The sequence below is a fragment of the Artemia franciscana genome, chromosome 7 (genome assembly GCF_032884065.1).
Source record: "Artemia franciscana chromosome 7, ASM3288406v1, whole genome shotgun sequence".
In the NCBI taxonomy this organism is placed as follows: Eukaryota; Metazoa; Arthropoda; class Branchiopoda; order Anostraca; family Artemiidae; genus Artemia; species Artemia franciscana.
This window is the reverse complement of record NC_088869.1, coordinates 12672282-12694036: the sequence shown is the minus strand read 5'-3', so window position 1 is coordinate 12694036 and position 21755 is coordinate 12672282. Positions and strand designations below refer to the sequence as shown.

General features: G+C 35.2%; 1 protein-coding gene across 1 annotated transcript; it reads left to right on the top strand.

Moving 5' to 3' along the window:
* Positions 1–13273: 13273 nt before the first annotated feature.
* Positions 13274–21116, top strand: LOC136028863 (soma ferritin-like). Its single transcript, XM_065706805.1, has 3 exons — positions 13274–13522; positions 18389–18613; positions 20804–21116. The coding sequence occupies exons 1-3, from the start codon at positions 13418–13420 to the stop codon at positions 20987–20989; spliced, it is 516 nt and encodes a 171-aa protein (XP_065562877.1). The 5' UTR covers positions 13274–13417; the 3' UTR covers positions 20990–21116.
* The last annotated feature ends 639 nt before the right edge of the window (positions 21117–21755 follow it).

Genomic DNA, 21755 nt, shown 5'->3' with positions numbered 1-21755 from the left:
TAAGTTATAATATTAAAATAATTAATAATAATTATATAATTCGAATATAAATTTTAAAACATTTAAAAATGAATTACTAAATAATTAACAAATCGAAAATAATTCCTTAATAAATCAATTTTTTTTAATTTTGCCTGCAAATTTTTTAAGGGAAAGCAGGGGGCACTAATCAAGATTTTGCCCCAGGCGCAAGAGAGGCGAGAACTACCACTGAGTTGGGTAGCCTACCCACTTTGTTACCAGTTAAATAACCATTACAAGGAGGCGTCGTTAATTCAAAATCTAGGATAAGGGTCCAGTCCATATTCAAGCCTTTATCTCCAGGTAAAGTTCCAAATCGCAGAAATCACTAAAAGAAGGCAAAATCATTCAAGCATCATTGAGGACGAAGGAACAAAAAACTTGAAATTAGTACATTTTTATCCCCCCCCTCGTCTCTCCACGCACCTGCAAAAAAAATATACGGGCCTAGAAGGTTTTTTTTATGTGCTAAAGATAATGATTAGTTTCTTTAACATAAAATATAAGGAGTAGGCTAAATACTCCGGTCGAGAGTAGAGACATCCAACCCGTAAATTCCCCTTCCATCTGCATTATGCGTATTTCAAAATTCCAAATATGGAATTTTGTATGTTTTGCCAGAAGGCAGATCACGGATGCGTGTTTATTTGTTTTTTTGTTTTTTTTCTAAGGGTGATCGTGTCGACCCAGTGGTCCTAGAATTTTGGGAGAGGGCTCATTCTAACGGAAATGGAAAGTTCTAGTGCTTTTTTTAAGTAACCAGAAAATTGGGGGGCAAGTAGACCCCCTCCCACGGTAATTATTTTCCCAGAGTCAACGGATCAAAATTCTGAGATTGCCATTTTGTTCAGCGTAGTCGAAAAACCTTATAACTATGTCTTTGGGGATGACATACTCCCCCAGAGTCCCTGTGGGAGGGGCTACAAGTTACAAACTTTGACCAGTGCTTGCATATAATAATGGTTATTGGGAAGTGTTCAGACGTTTTCAGGGGGATTTTTTGGTTGGGGAATGGTTTGAGAAGAGGGGATATGTTGGGCGAACTTTCCATGGAGGAATTTGTCATGGGGGAAGAAAATTTTTATGAACTAAGCTCATGATTTTGTTATTATTTAAAAAACAATGAAAAAATAAATATGAAAAAGGTTTTTTCAACTGGAAGTAAGGAGCAGCATTAAAACTTAAAACGAATAGAAATTATTACGGATATAAGGTTCTCACCTCCTCCTAATATCTCGCTCTTTACGCTAAAGTATTTTTAGTAATTTCAACAATTTATTCTACGTCTTTTGTGATTCAGGGGTCATTCTTAATGAACTGGGACAATATTTAAGCTTTAGTGTAAAGAGCGAGGTACTGACGAGGGGGTGAACCCCCTCATATATGTAATAAAAACATGAGAATACAAAAGTCCGTTACGTAAGCTAATTTATAAGTTACGAATATCTTTTACTAATAAAAATATTCGTAAAAAATTAAAAGTTCTAGTAGCCTTTTTAAATAACCAAAAAATCGGAGGGCAACTAGGCTTCTTCTCCCGTTAATTTTTTTCTCAAAATCATTGGATCAAAACTATGAGAAAGCCATTTAGCCAAAAAAAGGTAAATACGCAAATTTCGTTTTAATTATTCCTCTGCGGAGAGCTAAAATCCAAACATGCATTGATTCAAAATTGTTCAGAAATTAAATAAAAAAAGCAATGTTTTTTAACTGAAAGTAAGGAGCGACATGAAAACTTAAAACGAACAGAAATTAGTTTGTATATGAAAGGGGCTGCTTCCTCATCAACGCCCCGCTCTTTACGGTAAAGTTTTTTACCGTTTTAAAAAGTAGAGTTGAGAGAAAGAGTCAAACTTTAGCGTTACAAACTTGTAACGCTTGATGAGAAAGCAGCCCCTTTCATATACGAAGTAATTTCTGTTCGTTTTAAGTTTTAATGTCGCTCCTTACTTTCAGTTAAAAAAAACTTGTTCTTTTTATTTAATATTCTCAAGGAGCCGATTTTGTCCGAAAATTCGACAGTGCTAAGTGGACTCGAGTTCTGCTTGAAATTTTACGCTATTTAACTATTTAACTTTATCTTATGTGAAATTTCAAAATAGCAGCAACAAAATAGAATTTCTGGATGAGCAAATAATAAATTTGTAAACTTTTCCTAGAAAGCCTTTTACCGCTTGATCAGAGCTTGCATCCCCATGTCCATTCCACATTTTCAGTTTTTGAATAATTTTCTTATGATAATTGTGATGATTTTACAACATGAAAGTGATACTTTTAGGGAATTTTGTGCTAGCCTTTTGTGTAAGGTTATATTTAACCTAACTTAACCACTTAATATATACAATTAAGTGCCTAATATAAAAACTGCTTTAGGCGGAACAGCGGTTGTATGCTTCTTCTTTTCCCAGGTTTTTATGGCACTTGGTATTAACCAAGTGACATATAGCAATCGCAAATTCTGTCGGTCTGTCGGTCTATCTGTCTGTCTGTCCCAGTTTTGCTACTTTAGGCATTCTCCAGGAAAGCTAGGACGATGAAACTTGGCAGGCATATCAGGGACCGGACCAGATTAAATTAGAAATAGTCGTTTGGGGGAGTGGGGGCCGGTTAATTCGGAAAAATGAAGTATTTTTAACTTACGAACAGGTGATGGGATCTTAATAAAATTTGATGTTTGGAAGGATATTGTGTCTCAGAGCGCTTATTTTAAATTCCGACCAGATCCGGTGACATTGGGGGGAGTTGGAGGGTGAACCTTCAAAAAATAAGCGGAATTCCTAGATACGTTATTGACATAACCGGAACGGATCTGATCTTTTTGGATGAGCTGGGGGGGGGGTTAATTATGAAAAATTAGAAAAAATTAGGTATTTTTAACTTACGAAGGAGTGATCGGAACTTAATGAAATTTGAATTTTAGAAGGATATCGTGTCTCAGAGCTCTTATTTTAAATCCCGACTGGATCCGGTGACATTGGGGGGAATTGAGGGCGGAACCTAAAATCTTGAAAAACGCTTAGAGTGGAGGGATCGGGATGAAACTTGGTGGGAAAAATAAGCACAAGTCCTAGATACGTGATTGACATAACCGGGACAGATCTGCTCTCTTTGGGGGAGTGGGGGGAGGGTTAATTCTAGGTAATTAGAAAAATGAGGTATTTTAGCTCTTATATCAAATCTCGACCTTATCCGATGAAAGGGAAGTTGGGGGGGGACCTAAAATCTTGAAAAATGTTTAGAGTGGAGGGATCGCGATGCATCTTGGTGGGAAAATAAGCACAAGTCCTAGATACGGGATTGACATAACCGGAACGGATCTGCTCTCTTTAGGGGAGTTGGGGGGGGGAGGTTAATTCTAAAAAATTAGAAAAATGAGTTATTTTTAACTTGCGAAAGAGTGATCGTATCTTAATGAAATTTCATATTTAGAAGGAACTCGAAACTCAGATCTTTTATTTTTTATCCCGACCGGTTCCAGTGTCATTAGGGGGGGGGGGAATCTTTGAAAACGCTTAAAGAGGAGAGATCAGGATGAAACTCAGTGGAAAGAATAAGCACAAGTTCAAGATAGGTGACTGACATAACCAGACCGGATCCACTCTCTTTCGTGGATTTATGGGAGGGGGGAAAATATTTCGGAAAAATGAGGTATTTGTAACTTACGAACGGGTGATCAGATCTTGATGAAATTTGATATCTAGAAGTATCTTGTGCTTTAAAACTCTCATTTTAAATACCGACCAGATCCGGTGACATTGAAGGGAGTTGGAGGGGGAAGCCGTAATTTTCGGAAAACGTGAAATCGAGGTATCTTACGAATGGGCGATTGGATCTCAATGAAGCTTGATATATAGAAGAATCGTGTGTCTCAGATGCTCCATTTTCAATTCGAATCGGATCCGGGAACATAGAGGGTTGGAGGGGGGAAACAGAAATCTGGAAAACGCTTAGAGTGGAGATATCAGGATGAAACTTGATGGAAAAAATAAGCACAAGTTATAGATACGAGATTTACATAATTGGTACGGATCCGTCCTCTTTGGGGGATCTGGGGTTTGTTAATTTGGAAAAATTAGAAAAATTGAGGTATTTTAAACTTAAGAACGGGTGACCGGATCCTAACGGAATTTGGTATTTAGAAGGAACTCATGTCTCAGAGCTCCTCTTTCAAATCCCGACCAGATCTGTTGACATTAGGGGGAGCTGGTGGGGGAAACCAGAAATCTTGGAAAATGCTTATAAATGTCGTATATACGTGACTGACGTAACCGGACTGGATCCGCTCTCTTTGGGGGAGTTAGATGGTGGGGTTCAATGCTTTGGCGAGTTTGGTGCTTCTGGACGTGCTAGGACGATGAAATTTGGTAGGTGTGCCAGGGATCTGTACAAATTGACTTGATAAATCGTTTTGCCCGATCCGAACATCTGGGGGGCTGAAGGGAGAGGAAAAATTAGAAAATTTCAGGTATTTTTAACTTCCGAGTGGGTTATCGGATCTTAATGAATTTTAATATTTAGAAGGACCTCGTGACTCAGAGCTCTTATTTTAAATTCCGACCGGAACTAAGTCTTTGATTTTCCTTTTAAAGCAATCTATTCATTCTTAGAATTTTACTAGAGCTCATACCATATGAGCTCTTGGCTCTTCCGACATCGTCACAAGTACCATTTGAGCTGTTAGCTCTTGTTATTTTTACATTTCCGTATACATCTGGTTAAATCTACAAGCACAGAGTTCTCTTTGAACGACTAAGAACTCTTACAGTTCTTAACTGTAAGAAGAACATGGGACAGGGGCGTACATTCATGACACTGTAGGGGGAGGCACAACACATTTTTTTTCAAAATATGGGGGGATATGAAAATTCCAAACAAAATAATGGAAATAAAAAAAGTGTTTTTTTTTTAATATCATGGATCTGCCCTCCTCCTGCAATTGACGCTCTTGCCATGGGGTTACTTGAGAACAGCGTCCTAGGCTGTTGGCTACTGTAACTAGAGACAGTGTGACAATAAGGTGAAGATCGAATCATTTGTTTGGTCTACGGATCATCAAAGGGTATCTGAAAATGATTGATTGATGAGATTTCTTATCATAAACTATTGAGAACTCTTATCATGTTCTACCATTTGGCTAAAGACGTGAAACCCAAATGATTTAAAACAGATGTATTTGTTTCTTTAGGAGAAGTTATCGGGAAGAACTTTAATTAGCATTTTGGCTGTTTATTTTGTAAAAATTTGTTTTGAAATCAACATTGCTCTCTCTAAAAGAAATAATGGATTGTATAAGTGTTTATATTACGATAATAAGTGATTTGAAATTTTTTTTTATTCAAAAAAGAAGGTCATAAGGGTCCAGCGGTCTTTCAATTTTAAATTAGCGTTTTATATATTCTTTTGATTAAGAATCATGCATACAAATGAAGCTACTAAGTCTTTGGCCATTTTCAATAGCTACATGTCTGTTTTGTCTTTTTGAAAACATTAGTTGGTAACAGAAAGACAAAACAATATGTAACTCTTTCTACGAAACAGATAATAAAACAAACCAAACTAAGATCTAATCAAAACTATTTTAGTCCAAATTAAAGTGCTGTTGGAAAACAAACTCAAATTCTGAGACTTATCGCAAAACTGATTCTTCATAAAATCGCGTAATCTTTTTTACTTTTTTCTACAGTCAATCGGTTTGATGGAGTTGTTTCTGTTGAAAGGGGACAGGATCATAAGGGAGGACCAGGAGGGTAATATGTGTTGAATCACACTTTGGTTCTCCTGACCTACATTGTTTTGCTGGTCTTCTTTGTTCAAATTAGCTTAATGCCCATTGACAACGAAACTTTACTAATACCAAAATTTGGCTAGTGCTAATTTGAACCAATAAGATTGTTCTTAAAATTTTTCTGATTGGTTGAAGAATTGAAAACTTCTGTTGGCTCAAATTGGAGCTAGCTAAGTCTCGATATTAGTAAAATCTCATGATGAGTGGGCCTTTAGTAAGCAGTTTTTGCGCTTATTTTAGACTTGTAAAAATGTCAGATACGACCTTAGTCGTACCTGACAATAATGGTGACAGTGATGTCATAGTCCTTAGTACTGGATAAAATACAAAAAACAAGTTTTTTTAACTGAAAGTAAGGAGCGACATTAAAACTTAAAACGCACAGAAATTACTTCGTATATGAAAGAGGCTGCTTCCTCATCAACGCCCCGCTCTTTACGTTAAAGTTTGACTCTTTCTCTCAATTCTTCTTTTTAAAACAGTAAAAAACTTTAGCGTAAAGAGCGGGGCGTTGATGAGGAAGCAGCCTCTTTCATATACGAAGTAATTTCTGTGCGTTTTAAGTTTTATTGTCGCTCCTTACTTTCAGTTAAAAAAACTTGTTTTTTTTTTATTTAATTTCTGAACGTTTTTGAAACAATGCATGTTTTGATTTTGGCTCTCCGCAGAGGAATAATCAAAACGAAATTTGCATATTTTTTTGGCTCAATGGCTTTCTCATAATTTTGATCGAATGATTTTGAGAAAAAAAGAGCGGGGGACGAAGCCTAGTTGCCCCCCGATTTTTTGGTTAATTAAAAAGGCAACTAGAACTTTTAATTTTTTACGAATCTTTTTATTGGTAAAAGATTTACGTAACTTATAAATTAGCTTACGTAAAGAACTTTTGTATTCTCATGTTTTTATTACATATATGAGGGGATTCGCCCCATCGTCAGTACCTTGCTCTTTACACTAAAGCTTAAATTTTATCCCAATTCATTAAGAATGACCCCTTGAATCACAAAAGCCGTAGAATAAGTAGTTGAAATTACTGAAAATACTTTAGCGTAAAGAGCGAGGTATTAGAAGGAGGTGAGCCCCTCATATGGGTAATAATTTCTGTTTGTTTTAAGTTTTATTGCTGTTCCTTACTTCCAGCTGAAAAAGCTTTTTCACTTTTATTTTTTAATTGTTTTTTTTTTAATAATGCTAGTAAATCCTGCTCTCCCTTCATGGAAATTTTCTTCTCCCACTACAAATTCTCGAAGGAAAGTTCCCCCAGCATATCCCCCTCTTCTCAACCCCTCCCCCAAACCAAAAAGATCCTCCTGAAAACGCCTGTATACTTCCCAATAACCATTACTATATGTAAGCACAGGTCAAAGTTTGTAACTTGTTGCCCCTCCCACGGGGACTGTGGGGGAGTAAGTCGTCCCCAAAGACATAGTTATAAGGTTTTTCGACTACGCTGAATAAAATGGCTATCTCAGAATTTTGATCCGTTGACTTTGGGAAAATAATTAGCGTGGGAGGGGGCCTAGGTGCCCTCCAATTTTTTTGGTCACTTAAAAAGCGCACTAGAACTTTTCATTTCCATTAGAATTAGCCCTCTTGCAACATTCTAGGACAGCTGGGTCGATACGATCACCCCTGGAAAAAAAAAACAAACAAAAAACAAATAAACACGCATCCGTGATCTGCCCTCTGGCAAAAAATGCAAAATTCCACATTTTTGTAGATAGGAGCTCGAAACTTCTACAGTAGGGTTCTCTGATACGCTGAATCTGATGGTGTGATTTTCGTTAAGATTCTATGACTTTTAGGGGGCGTTTCCCCCTATTTTCTAAAATAACGCAAATTTTCTCAGGCTCGTAACTTTTGATGGGTAAGACTAAACTTGATGAAACTTATATATTTAAAACCAGCATTAAAATGCGATTCTTTTGATGTAGCTATTGGTATCAAATTCCATTTTTTAGAGTTTTGGTTACTATTGAGCCGGGTCGCTCCTTACTACAGTTCGTTACCACGAACTGTTTGATAAAATACAAAAAAGGAGTTTTTCAAATGAAGGTGAGGAGCAACACTAAAAACTAAAACAAACAAAAATTATTCCGTATATGAGGGTGGCCCCATCATATACGGAATGCTTTGAGGAGGCTACCCTGTATAATTTCAGGGATGGTTACCGTGTATGAGACAGGCTACCCGTTTCTCAACTTTTGATGCTTACATCTCCACGTGTAACACCATAAATCATCTGCACCGTTTTGTGTATCTTAGATTTCTTGGTATTATTTGAAAAACGACCAAAAATAAGTAAAAAAGAGTTTTTTAACTAAAAGTAGGAAGCAGTATTAAAACTTAAAACAAACAGAAATTATTGTGCATATGAGGGGGCTGTTCCCTCGACAAAAAGTTAAACAGATTACTGAAGTATTGCTTCTACATTAAATTCAAATTTAAAACTGGCAAGGATTAATTTAAAGAAAAATAAGATTTTTCTGAGGGACGTAAAGAGCGAAGTTGAAACTTCAAACGAACGAAAATTATTGCTTGAGAGTCCATCTAACAAATATCAATAAAACTAGTAAAAATAAACCAACTAATTATATTTCCCTATGTTCGTAGAATTATAGAAAACTGGCGCATTACTGAAAACGCATAGCAATATAAAAGTTTTGGTATAGTAAGAGCCAACCAATTAAGGGAACTTTTTACAATATGAAAATAAAGCATTTCAGAATTGTTACTTAACTTTTTTTTTCATTTAATTTGATAAAGATTATTTGATAATTGATTAATTTGATAATTTTTATACCTATATTTTTAAGATAATTTTAATTGTATAGTCAAAGTTACTTATATCATAGCTGGCGTAAGACTATGAAAAGCCTTATAGTTAAATTTGTTGTTGTCAGACTTTGCATTCACTTTTGACTCCTAAATCAGTATTCTTGCTTTTTGCACTTGGTTTTTGACTTTTCATTAGAGAGCTGATTTTTTATAATCCTACAAACATAGGGACATATAATTAGTTGGTTTATTTGTTCTAGTTTTATGAATATTTGTTAGATAGACTGTGAAACAATAATTTTTGTTCGTTTTTATGGCACTTGGTATTAACCAAGTGACATATAGCAGTCGCCAATTCTGTCGGTCTGTCTGTCTGTCTGTCGGTCTGTCCCGGTTTTGCTACTTTAGGCACTTCCAGGTAAGCTAGGACGATGAAATTTGGCAAGCGTATCAGGGACCGGACCAGATTAAATTAGAAATAGTCGTTTTCCCGATTTGACCATCTGGGGGGGAGTGGGGGCCCGGTTAATTCGCAAAAAATAGAAAAAATGAAGTATTTTTAACTTATCAGCGGGTATTTGGATCTTAATGAAATTTGATGTTTGGAATGATATTGTGTCTTAGAGCTCTTATTTTTAATCCCGACCGGATCTGATGACATTGGGGGGAGTTGGAGGGGGAAAACCTAAAGTCCCGGTTTTGCTACTTTAGGCACTTCCAGGTAAGCTAGGACGATGAAATTTGGCAAGCGTATCAGGGACCGGACCAGATTAAATTAGAAATAGTCGTTTTCCCGATTTGACCATCTGGGGGGGGGGGAGAAGGGGCCGGTTAATTCGGAAAAATAGAAAAAATGAAGTATTTTTAACTTATGAGCGGGTGATTGGATCTTAATGAAATTTGATGTTTGGAATGATATTGTGTCTCAGAGCTCTTATTTTAAATCCCGACTGGGTCTGATGACATTGGGGGGAGTTGGAGGGGGGAAACCTAAAATCTTGGAAAACACTTAGAGTAGAGGGATCGGGATGAAACTTGATGGGAAAAATAAGCGCAAGTCCCAGATACATGATTGACATAATCGGAACTTATTTGCTCTCTTTGGGGTAGTTAGGAGGGGGGGAGTAAGTCTTAAAAATTAGAAAAATGAGGTATTTTCAACTTACGAACGGGTGATCGGATCTCAATGAAATTTGATGTTTAGAAGGATATCGTGTCTTAGAGCTCTTATTTTAAATCCCGACCGGATCTGGTGATGGGGGCGGGGAGTTGGGAGGGGGAAACCTAAAACTTGGAAAACACTTAGAGTGGAGGGATCGGGATGAAACATGGTGGGAAAAATAAACACAAGTCCTAGATAGATGATTGACATAAACGGAACGGATCCGCTCTCTTTTGGGTAGTTGGGGGGGGGGGTTAATTCTGAAAAATTAGAAAAAATGAGGTATTTTTAACTTACGAATGGGTGATTGGATCTCCATGAAATTTGATTTTTAGAAGGATATCGTGGCTCAAAGCTCTTATTTTAAATCCTGACCGGATCTGGTGACATTGGGGGAAGTTTGGGGTGGGGAGACCTAAAATGATGGGAAACCCTTAGATTGGAAGGATTGGGATGAAACTTGGTTGGAAAAATAAGCAAAAGTCTTGCATACGTAATTTACATAATTGGAACGGATCCGTTCAATTGCGGGGGGGGGGGGTAATTCTGAAAAATAAGAAAAATAACGTATTTTTAACTTACGAAGGAGTGATCGGATCTTCATGAAACTTCATATTTAGAAGGACCTCGTAACTCTGATATCTTATTTTAAATCTCAACCGGATCAAACGTAATTGGGGGGGGGCAGTTGGGGGGACCGGAAATCTTAGAAAATACTTAAAGCGGTGAGATCAGGATGAAACTGGATGGGAAGAATAGAAACCTGTCTAAGATACGTGACTGACATAACTGGACCGGATCTGCTCTCTTTGGTGGAATTGGGAGGGGGGAGGTAATTTTGAAAATTGAGGTATTTGTAACTTACGAAAGGGTGACCAGATCTTAATGAAATTTGATATTTAGAAGGATCTTGAGCTATAAAGTTTAACTTTAGGTTCTGACCTTCTCACAAGTGCCAAATGAGCTCTTGGCTCTTCCGACCTCGTCCAAATGAGCTCTTGGCTCTTCCGACCTCGTACCATATGAGCTCTCGGCTCTTCCGACCTCGTCACAAGTGGCATATGAGCTCTTAGCTCTTGTTAAGTTTCAACTTCACTCTCTGCTTCCCTAGAAAAACTTCATTTTTTAAAATTAATATTTTTAAAATCTCATATACAAGTTTTGGAGAACAGATCTTACTTTTTCTTAGTTCGGTAATTGGGAGACTAATTGCTATTATCTGCCTCTTTTTTCCGTTCATATTGCATCTATTTTCCTCATTACTCTTTTCCTTATTGTTTTCTAATTATCACTTTTTTTTTTTAAGGCAATAGTATAAGGTAACGCATGTAAACTTGAATCACTTGAAATCAAACAGTTTGTGGTAACGAACTAAGGAGCGACCCGACTCAATAGTTGCCGAAACTCAAAAAACTGGAATTTTGATACTAATAGTTACATCCAGAGAATCGTATTTTTATGCTGATATATGTATATATATATATATATATATATATATATATATATATATATATATATATATATATATATATATATATATATATATATATATATATATATATATATATATATATATATATATATATATATATATATATATTTCATCAATTTTAGTCATACCCAACAAAAGTTACGAGCCTCGGAAAATTTGGCTTGTTCTAGAGAATAGGGGGAAACACCTCCTAAAATTCATAGAATCTTAACGAAAACACACCAATCAGATTCAGCGTATCAGATAACCCTACTGTAGAAGTTTCAAGCTCCTGTCTACAAAAATGTGGAATTTTATATTTTCAACAAGTGGATAGATCCAAAATACGTGTTAGTTTTTGTTGTTTTTTTTTGGGTGGGGGGTTGCAAGGGGTGATCGTATCGACCCAATGGTCCTGAAATGTCCTGAGAGGGCTAATTCTAAGGAAAAATCAAAAGTTCTAGTGCCCTTTTTAAGTGACCAAAGAAATTGGAGGGCACCTAGGCCCCCTCTCACGCTCATTCTTCCCTAAGTCACCGGATCAAAATTTTGAGATAGCTATTTTGTTTAGAAAAACCTAATAATTATGTCTTTCGGGATGACTTAATCCCTCTCAGTCCGCATTATTTAAAAAAGGAATAAGAAATATTTTTTCAGTTGGAAGTAAGAAGCAGCATTAAAACCTAAAACGAACAGAAATTATTACGCATATAAGTGGCGTTCGTCTCCTCCACAATACCTCGTGCTTTACGCTAATGTATTTTTAGTAATTTCAATTATTTAATCTACGACCTTTGTGATTTAGGGGTGATTCTTAGAGGAATTGGACAAAATTTAAGCTTTAGCGTAAAAAGCGTGGTATTGACGAGGGGGTGAACCCCCTCATATACATAACAAAAACATACAAATATAGTAGTTCGTTACGTAAGTTAATTCCTAAGTTACGTATATTTATTACCAATAAAAACGTTCGTAAAAAAACAAAAAAGTTTTAGTTGCCTTTTCAAGTAACCAAAAATCGGTGGGTAACTAGGCCTCCTCTCCAAACCCTTTTCTTATCAAAACCGTCAAAACTATGAGGAAGCCATTTAACCAAACAAATTTATATTCAAATTTCGTTTTAATTATTCATGTGCGGTGAGCCAAAATCAAAACATGCATAAATTAAAAAACGTTCAGAAATTAAATGTATATATTTTTTTAACTCCAAGTATCTAGTGACATTAAAACTTAAAATGAATAGAAAATTACAAATTATTCCATATATGAAAGGGGTTGTCCCCTCCTCAACACTTCACTCTTTACGCTAAAGTTTTTTATTTTTTGAAAAAGTGTGAAAAAGAGTGAAACTTTAGCGCAAAGAGCGGGGCGTTGAGGAGGGGACAACCACTATCATATACGGAATTTTTTTTCGTTTTTAAGTTTTAATGTCGCTCCTTACTTGCAGTTAAAATTTTTTTTTATTAAATCACTTAAAAAGATAACATTTACGGAGGGATCTTTTGCTGCGAGGGATCTTTTGGAATTAGTTCTTCTTTCGAGAAGTTTTTTTTTGTAATTTGTTCTTCAACTGGCCTTGCAATCCTTTGGACCAGTCGCCAGAGGCACTAGCTCTTTCTAGCCCCACTTAGATCATGCCCCCACTCCAAACGTTTTCGTAAATTAACACTGAAAACGAAAGGCGGTCATTTGCTCAATTTACCTACTCTATAGGCTACGATTTAGCATGTAGTAGATAGAAATGACTAGTAGGCTAATTAGCAAAACAGATTCAAAGCACGCTTTCTTCTTGATAGCCCCTATTCTTTACCTTACCTTGTGCTTTAAAACCTCACAAACATTGTATAGTGCCCTCTCTGGTAACAGACGCATTACATACTGATGAGCTAGAATAGGAACTTTGCCAGCGATGAATCATCAGAGCTCAAATTGCTGAAAAACATCTTAGTTCATAGAAGAAAATCACAATTGCGCAATAGATTTCAGGCATTCACGACGGAACTCGTGTCTATCTGGAGTGTTCTCCAATAAAAATTTATGCTCAGTCATGTGCTTACGTAACAGATCCATAAATATTCGAGAAGCAGCGCAGTTTCTCATTCAGTCGTACTGGGTCGTCAGTGAGCGAACGTACGTCTTTTCTTTAAAATTTCCAAAGTATTTTTTTCTGTGATTTACAAAAATCTCATCTAAGACAAAAATGGCTCTTTCACGCTGCAGACAGAACTTCCACGAGGAAAGTGAAGCTGCTATTAACAAGCAGATAAATATGGAACTGTACGCTAGCTATGCCTATCTAGCAATGGTAACTTAATTTTATTTACATAATAGACCTAGATTATACAGGCCGGTATGTTATTGGTTTTTAGGCTATTGTTTTATTTAATGGAAGTTATTCATAAGTCACAGATTTAGATGACTCGCCAAGATAATAAATAAACTTACATTCAGAATCAGAATTTCTGTATGATGCAGTGGAATTGTTTTTCTTCAAAGTGTGTTCGTTACAATTTTTCTTCTTGTTATGAAATAAGAAATTTTTTTTAACGTGTTTCTTCCTGAGAAGCCCCAATTTTAGGCTAATAGTATAATAATGACGCTAATGTTTCTAGCCTACTTTTTATTTGTTTAGCATATATCCAGGTTTATACCCAATTGAATGCTGACAAAATTTTTTTTAGCCTGCTTTCAATCCTATTTTCATAAGCTATGGTTTCGGAATGTAATTCCTGTCATTTCAAGATATAATGTTTTGAATGGAAAGGTAGGGCTAAATATCCTTCCTTCCTTTCTTGTCCTTAATATTTTAGGTAAATTTATAGCAAACAGTATTACTGGCTTTATTATAAAATGAATATACCACTTGATGCCTTTTTTTACACTCTTTACGAATATTATAATAGCTTCTATCCGAAATTCAGATTTAAGCACTTTTTGACCTCTTAAAAATGACCTAAATATGGGGTATAAAAAAGGCTTAAAACATTGGTCTCAAACTTTATAACATTGGACTCAAACTTACCTTTTCATTATAAATCTATTTTTTTAATGTTATATTATCCACAAGCACTGATTTTCCACGATTAAATTGGATAAATAAAATGAATTTTATCAATGGGGTAAAGCATAGCATATATTAAATACGTAAACTAACCATTGCTGTATTTAATATAGTTAAATTTATAGCAAACAGTATAACTGGCGTTCGTAATGGCCGGCTTTCATATTTTCGACTAAAAACGCATGCTTTTATTTAAAATTCGATGTCAAGGAAGAAGCAAACGCCATAACATTGATAAAATTTATTTATCCAATTTAATCGTGGAAAATCAGTGCTTGTGGATAATATAAAGTTAAAAAATGGATTATAATGAAACGGTAAGTTTGAGTCCAATGTTATAAAGCTGAGATCAATGTTTTAAGCCTTTTTTATACCCCATATTTAGGTCATTTTTAAAAGGTGAAAAATTGCTTAAATCTGAATTTCCGGTAGAAGCGATTATTATATTTGTAAAGAGCATAAAAAAAGGCATCGAGTGGTATATCCACTTTATACGAAAGCCAGTAATACTGTTTGCTATAAATTGATCCAATTTTATTCTAAATAAAGGTTCTTGGCTAAATTTTGAGAAATATGGATTAGGGATTATTGAGAAGGAAGCGTGCTACATTTTCGTCCAGCCCTGGAGGGAAAAGCAGCAGAGTTAGGTGTTTCAAAATATCTTCCGAGGAAATCATTAAGCCTCAGGATGCATCCCTTAGTTTCATTTACCTGGCTCAAATACTTACCAAGATAGCAAAAAGTGCTCTAGACTAAAATTTGGTCAATGTTCCAGTTACCTGAACAATTGTTTAGGGTCATGAAACTATTGTTAATAGATGCATTTTGACTTTGAACATCTTTTCTCTCTTGCAAAATTACTGCAAACTCACCGTTATGAAGTTATTATATATTTGCACATTAGGGGGGGGGGTAAAGCATAGCATATATTAAATACAACAATGGTTAGTTTACATATCCCCACCCCCCTGATGTGTAAATATATAGTCCAAATTTGTTTCTAAGCTATTACAGATTCGCGATTTCAAATATCCGATCAACGAAAACGGAAATGATTGCAATTCTATATATGTAAATACAAGAATATTTGGGCCAGAATAACTCCATTGAGGTAGTTTGCGGTAGTTTTGCAAGAGAGAAAAGATGTTCCAAAAGTCAAAATGCATCTATTAACAATAGTTTCATGACCCTAACCCACAATATGGGAAGAAGTGGTTAGATGAGGTGAAAATTTCACCTATAAAACGGAAAATTGAGGGTTTGTGTGGAATTCGCTTGCAAAAGGTTCTAAATTTTGTCCAATTTGGCTCATTATTCAAATTTGTTTCCAGATAATAATTAGTTGCCGTCACAATAGGGTAAATTTTTTGTTGTCATATTTTTGACTTACGAACTAAGTGAACATGCCTTTTTTTATGTTCTTTGCGAGTATAATAATCGTTTCTATCGCAAATTCAAATTTAAGCACTTTTTGACCTAACCCAACCTAAACTAACTATAAATAATTTTGGCGCTGAGAAAACGTAGCATATTATTTTGTAGAAAACACAAACTTTAGTTGAAAATTCGGCGTCAAGGAAAAGAAAACGGCATGATATTGTAAAATTTATTTATCTTACTAAATCGTGGAAAATCAGTGCTTGTGGATTATATAAATCAAATAAAATGGACTTAAAATGAAACAGTAAATTTGACTCCAATGTTTTAAAGGTTGAGACAAATGTTTTAAGCCTTTTTTATAACCAAAAACTAGAAATATTTTGGTCATCTTCAAGAGCTCAAAAAGTGCTTAAATTTGAATTTGCGATAGAAGCGATTATTATATTCGTAAAGAACATAAAAAAAGGAATCGAGTGGTATGTTCACTTTATTTGTAAGTAAGAAATAAGAGCAACGAAAAATTTACCCACAATACAAGGTCAGACCCCCCCCCCCTACTTCCTCAAGTGAGTATTACTTTAGCCGTACTCCCGCACGGTTAAAATATTGGACATTGTGAAGTCAGACTATAATTATTGCTTCTTAATATCAGGATAATTGTAGCTGGCCCATTTTACATACAGAACCGCTTCACTTTACCCCACCCGCCCCCTAATTTGCAGATATATAGCCCAATCTTTTCAAAAGTATCATATTTCTACCATACTTAGGTATATTTTATTAGGATTAACCTAACTTCACTTCTTTAGCTGCTGGGGTATATCATACAAATACCATCGACTGGTCTATATATTTAAAAGACTTATGCCCGAACTACGTCATAGTCCCATGTTCTGAAACAAGCTAAGTTTTATGAATGATATGGGGCTTTCCTTAGATCTTAGCGCCACATTTGAGTTCTAGAAGTGGAAAATTAAAATTGCAAAAATTGGTTGGAAAATTTGGCACTATTACTGATTTGTTTCAAACTATTTCCAATAATACTTCGTCTTCTTGACTTCCGTCAGATTTCTGTTACAGATAAAATTATTGCTTCCATTTTTTATAGTTTGGAGAATTATGCCTTAAATCTCGACTAATTGATCAATCAAGAATTTTTGCTGACAGGCGAACAACGTTCTAATCGAGAAATCCCGAATGACATACCTAATTGACGCTTTAGTTGCGTATAATTTCGACTTTATAGACAAGTGTGATTATAATATGGCTTGAACATTAGGATATGTATAAATTTAAGACAGATTTATGAGGTTTTTATGACCATCTGTTAAATCCACCTTCCTCTCTTTTTTGCCAATTTTGTTTCCTCCAAGTGTTTTTCACTAGCTGCGTAATATTCAGCAAGGGATGATATATGAAGAAATTGCTCAATCTTTGGCAAAACTTGTTATGTTCATTTCACATAAATGTTGGTTTAGCATAAAATTAAATTAAAAAACAAATTTACTGAAAGTAAGAGCAACGTTAAAGCTTAAAACGAACAGAAATTGTTCCGTATATGAGGGGTGCTGCCCCCTCCGCTACACCCCTCTCTTCATGCTAAAGCTTTTTAGCACTTAAGAAAGCTACTGGCTGTAATTAAAAATCCCTTCTTTCAGGAGTGGTTCTTGTAGAATTGAGACCAAAGGTTGAACTTCTGCTTAGAGAGGAGGGGGAGGATCACCTAATTTACAGAATAATTTTTGCTCGTTTGAAGTTTTGTGTTGCTCCTTATTTTCAGTAGATACAACTTGATTTTTTATTTAGTTTCTGATTGTTCTGTTTATTAGTTCTAAAAAACCATCTAGCACCCGCGAAAAATTATTCCATGGAAAGTTCCTCCCACGTAAAATCCTTCTCCCCTGGGAAATTTATCCCAGACAATATCTCACTTGCTGCAAACTCCCCCTAGAGAATTTCTTTCTGGTACCAAAGATTATTTTGTAAACACCCCTGCACATAAAGTGACCAATCCCCAAGGCCGTATCTAGACCCGTTAAAACGTGAAAAGGTACTCAGAAATGTTTTTCAGCTTATTACTAGCTGAAAGGACTATCATTAAGCCCCTCGCGCCCTTCAAATGAAAATTAGGGGATCAGATCACACTTCAACACAACCCTTTGATGCAACACGAGTGTTGTAGCTTATGTATGTATAATATGCCAAAATGGCGGCAGCGTTCAAGAACTCTATTATTAAGAATTCCTTCGCTGCATGGTTAGCTTAAACCCTATGAGTATAAATTTCAAGAAAATTGCGTAAAATAATACTTTCATTACAGTTTGTACTGTTGTCGCGCTGTTACGATTTAATCCTGAGATAAAGTAAGAACGTTTTGAATATGCGCGGATATCAGGTATTTTCGTGCTATTATATATTGATTGATACAGCAGTGGAGTAGGTCAAGGTTAGCTCTTCCAAAAATGCTGAACTCAAAATGAACTAATCTGTTTTACTATTGTAAAATATTAAACAGGTTTTTATAGTAATCCCTATAAAAAAGGAATATCAGAATAGCGGCTCAGAATAAATTAGCGGAACATTGGATCCACTTCCTCTCTTTGAATCGCTGTTTTTATATATGAGACCCATCTAAAAATTTGCTTCTATCACTATTTTACCGGAATTCTGATATATAGTATTTTAACTATTTTTTTTAGCATATTACAGATTTTAATATTTCTTTTTCAGTTTACTTACTTTGACCGTGATGACGTTGCTTCACCAGGATTCGCTAAGTTCTTCGAAGAAGCATCTAAAGAGGAGAGAGAACACGCGGAAAAACTGATTAAATATCTCAACAAACGAGGAGGGAGAGTAATCTACCATCCGATTGAAAAGCCAATGAAGCAAGAGTGGGGGAGTTGTCTTGAAGCTATGGAAGACGCTCTCTCTATGGAAAAAGACGTCAATGAGGTAGAACAATAAGATACTAATTTTTTGCTGTAGAATATTTTGCTTTTGTGACATAGCACGGAGTCTATTTTCTTTTTCCCATATGGAGTACTACATCTCACAACTGCGACCCCATCGAAAGCCTTATCCCTGAACATGCCCCATGAGCCGATATGTGATAACATCAAAGCAAAAGCATAGTTATGGGCAATAAAATGTAATATAAAACACCATAAATTGTGATACAAGTTTCTTAGTATAATTTCGCTCCCCAGTTTTTTCACAGTGGCGTAATTTCATCAAAATTGTGGGGGGGGGGGGCTAAGTCAGAGCCCATTTTCCCAAAACAAGTAAAAATAACAGTAAAGACTAAAAAAACTATTTGGTACCATGAAGGTACTATAAAAGTACTTTATAGTACTATAAATATAAATAAAATCTAAAAAACTGATCTGTTTCTGTTTGTGCTTGAATTATGCAGATTTACATTAGTTTTGACAAGATTTTGTAAGAAAAAAATTTAAGCGTTGGGGGGGGGGGAACCGAGGTCTTGGAGGGGTAGTTGCCCCCCTGCCCCATAGCAAATTACCTCCCTGTATTTCCAGCGTACATAAGCCTAGCACGCAATATCAGGTGACGCTAGTTCACACAAACAAAATGTTCTAATGGTAATTTCTAAGAGAACAATGAGCGAAGACTTCAGCTAATCTATCAGAAAACTGAGAGGTCGTCAACTTTCAGAAATCGCGAACACCATTCTATACAACTTTCAGAAATCGCGAACACCATTCTATACAACTTACTGACTAATCGACTTTAGCAAGTCTAATAACCTTTGGATAAAGGCTAAGAGCAATGGTATAAAACGAACCACTTTGATTCAGGTCGCTGTTCCCTATGTTGATATACTTCAACATAAAGATATACTAAAGTAGAGCGTTTACATGATTGTACTGAATATATTATCGAAAATCAGCTATGTATAATCCCAGGTAATCCTATTTGGTTAGTGACCCCAATAGACAGAAATATAAAAACCAGAATGGAACAAGTTGCAAATGTGACTTCAAATATATTTTAGGAGTCGAGAACCAAATTTAATATGCATTGATTAAGAATCCTGAAATCGGAAGTAAAAATTTCTGATTCAAATTTTATTTTTTCTGTTTCTTGATAAAGACTTCACACCATAACACATTACAACGTGATTCTAATTTGTTTTTAAGGCAAAAATGCATCACGTGTACCTGCTCGTGACTTGTTATGTGTTTAAATCCGCGAATGGCATTTTACCAAAATGTATATTGTTATCATTAAATTTTATCGTATTATATCTTGTTATTGAGTTGCCGAGACTGACATTAAATTAAAAAGTGGAAACGACGGCAGTATGATGTTTTATAGGTCAGTAATATGATATCACATTTCTAAATTTGTGTAAACGGGCAAGAACACTTGTCTCGCCTCAGGTTTTTTGTACATATTCAAGAATTCAAGCCGATTATTATTTCCATCGAGACAAAAAAAATAAAGTAATAATATTTTGGATCATTAAAATTGTTATTTAGTTTAATGTTCGGAAAAGTGAGACTATGTTATTAAAGGTTACGCATGTTATATATTAGAGATGTGGTCATAATAGACAATAGATTTGGTAAACTCTTTTTTCAGATAAATTAATAATAAAGAAATTTTAGAAAAGCAGTTTTTCAAAGAAAAGTAAATAACTACATTAAACCAAATACACCCAAGACTAAAGTCAAATAGTAATTCAAGCTTTAAACGAAAAAAAACTTTGTTACTAAATAAGCGAGACCCAAAACAAACAGTAATTATCAAGTCAAACTTAGTACAAAAATTACCACTAACAGGAGAAGGGGTAAAGACTAGAGCGCTATTTGCGCTTTACTAAAATTTATATTATTTTAGACAGTGTAGTTTATACATACAACAAAAAGAAAGGAACTACCCATAATATCAGAGACTATTAAAAGGATTAATGCAATATGTTCTCTACTTGAGCCACAAACAAACTTCTTAATTCGATTAAAATGTTACTTTTATAAAATTATACTAGATATTTGTCTGGATTTGATTTAATTCTCTCTCAATTAATGTAAACTGAAACTACAATAACCGATTTTTGATCATAGATTCCTCAATGAATGCTTCTTGAAACTTTATTACCATACGTGATCTCTTCTATTTCAGTCGTTGTTAAAACTCCACAAAGTGGCATCAACTCGCGAGGATCCGCATTTGACAAAATACTTGGAAGATGAGTTCCTTGATGAGCAAGTGGAGTCTATTTACAAAATAGCTCACCATGTTACCAGGCTCCGACGTGTCGGGGATGGCCTCGGAGTCTACATCTTCGATAAGGACTTGAAGAATTAGCCACTATAGTTGTCTGCTTGTTAACAGCTGCACGCTTTTTTCGGGTTTTTCTGGTGGCACTTATCAATTCACTTCTCCCTGTTTATTCTGTTCTTTAATATATCAATATTACATTATTTATCCTTAATTTATCGTTTTATAACTTATCGCTAGTGACAGGACTAATAATGCAAAAAAAAAATATGAACGATTCATCTTGCTCTTTCTATACTGTAGATAAGTAACGATGGCGGTGAGATGTTGTCAGCTAATAGCTACTCTTGAGGACTGTGATCATATACTACATAGCAGTTAATACAACAATTTTTCTGGAGATATAAATTTGATCATTTAGTTGGTTTTTGGATGCTCAAAAGAATGCAAGCCAAAACTCTAATAAATAGAGTCTTGATAACAATGGATACAACAAAAGAATCGGACTTTGATGCTTACTCAGAATATATAAAATTCGTCAAGTTACTGTTGACCATCAAAAATTAAGAGCCTGAGAAAATTTGTCTTAATTTTTGAAAAAGGGGAGAAAGGCCCAAAACATTAAGTGATCTTAATGAACACCACACCATCAGATTCAGCAATCTTACTGTAGAGGTTTCAAGCCTCTATATACAAAAATGTGGTATTTTGCATTTTTTAGCAGAAGCAAGATCACGGATGTTTGTATTTGTTTTTTGTCTTTCTCAAGGGTGATCTTAACGAACCTGCGACCCTAGAAGATCGGTAGAGGGATCGTTTTATCGGAAATCAAATTTTCTAGTGCCCTTTTGAG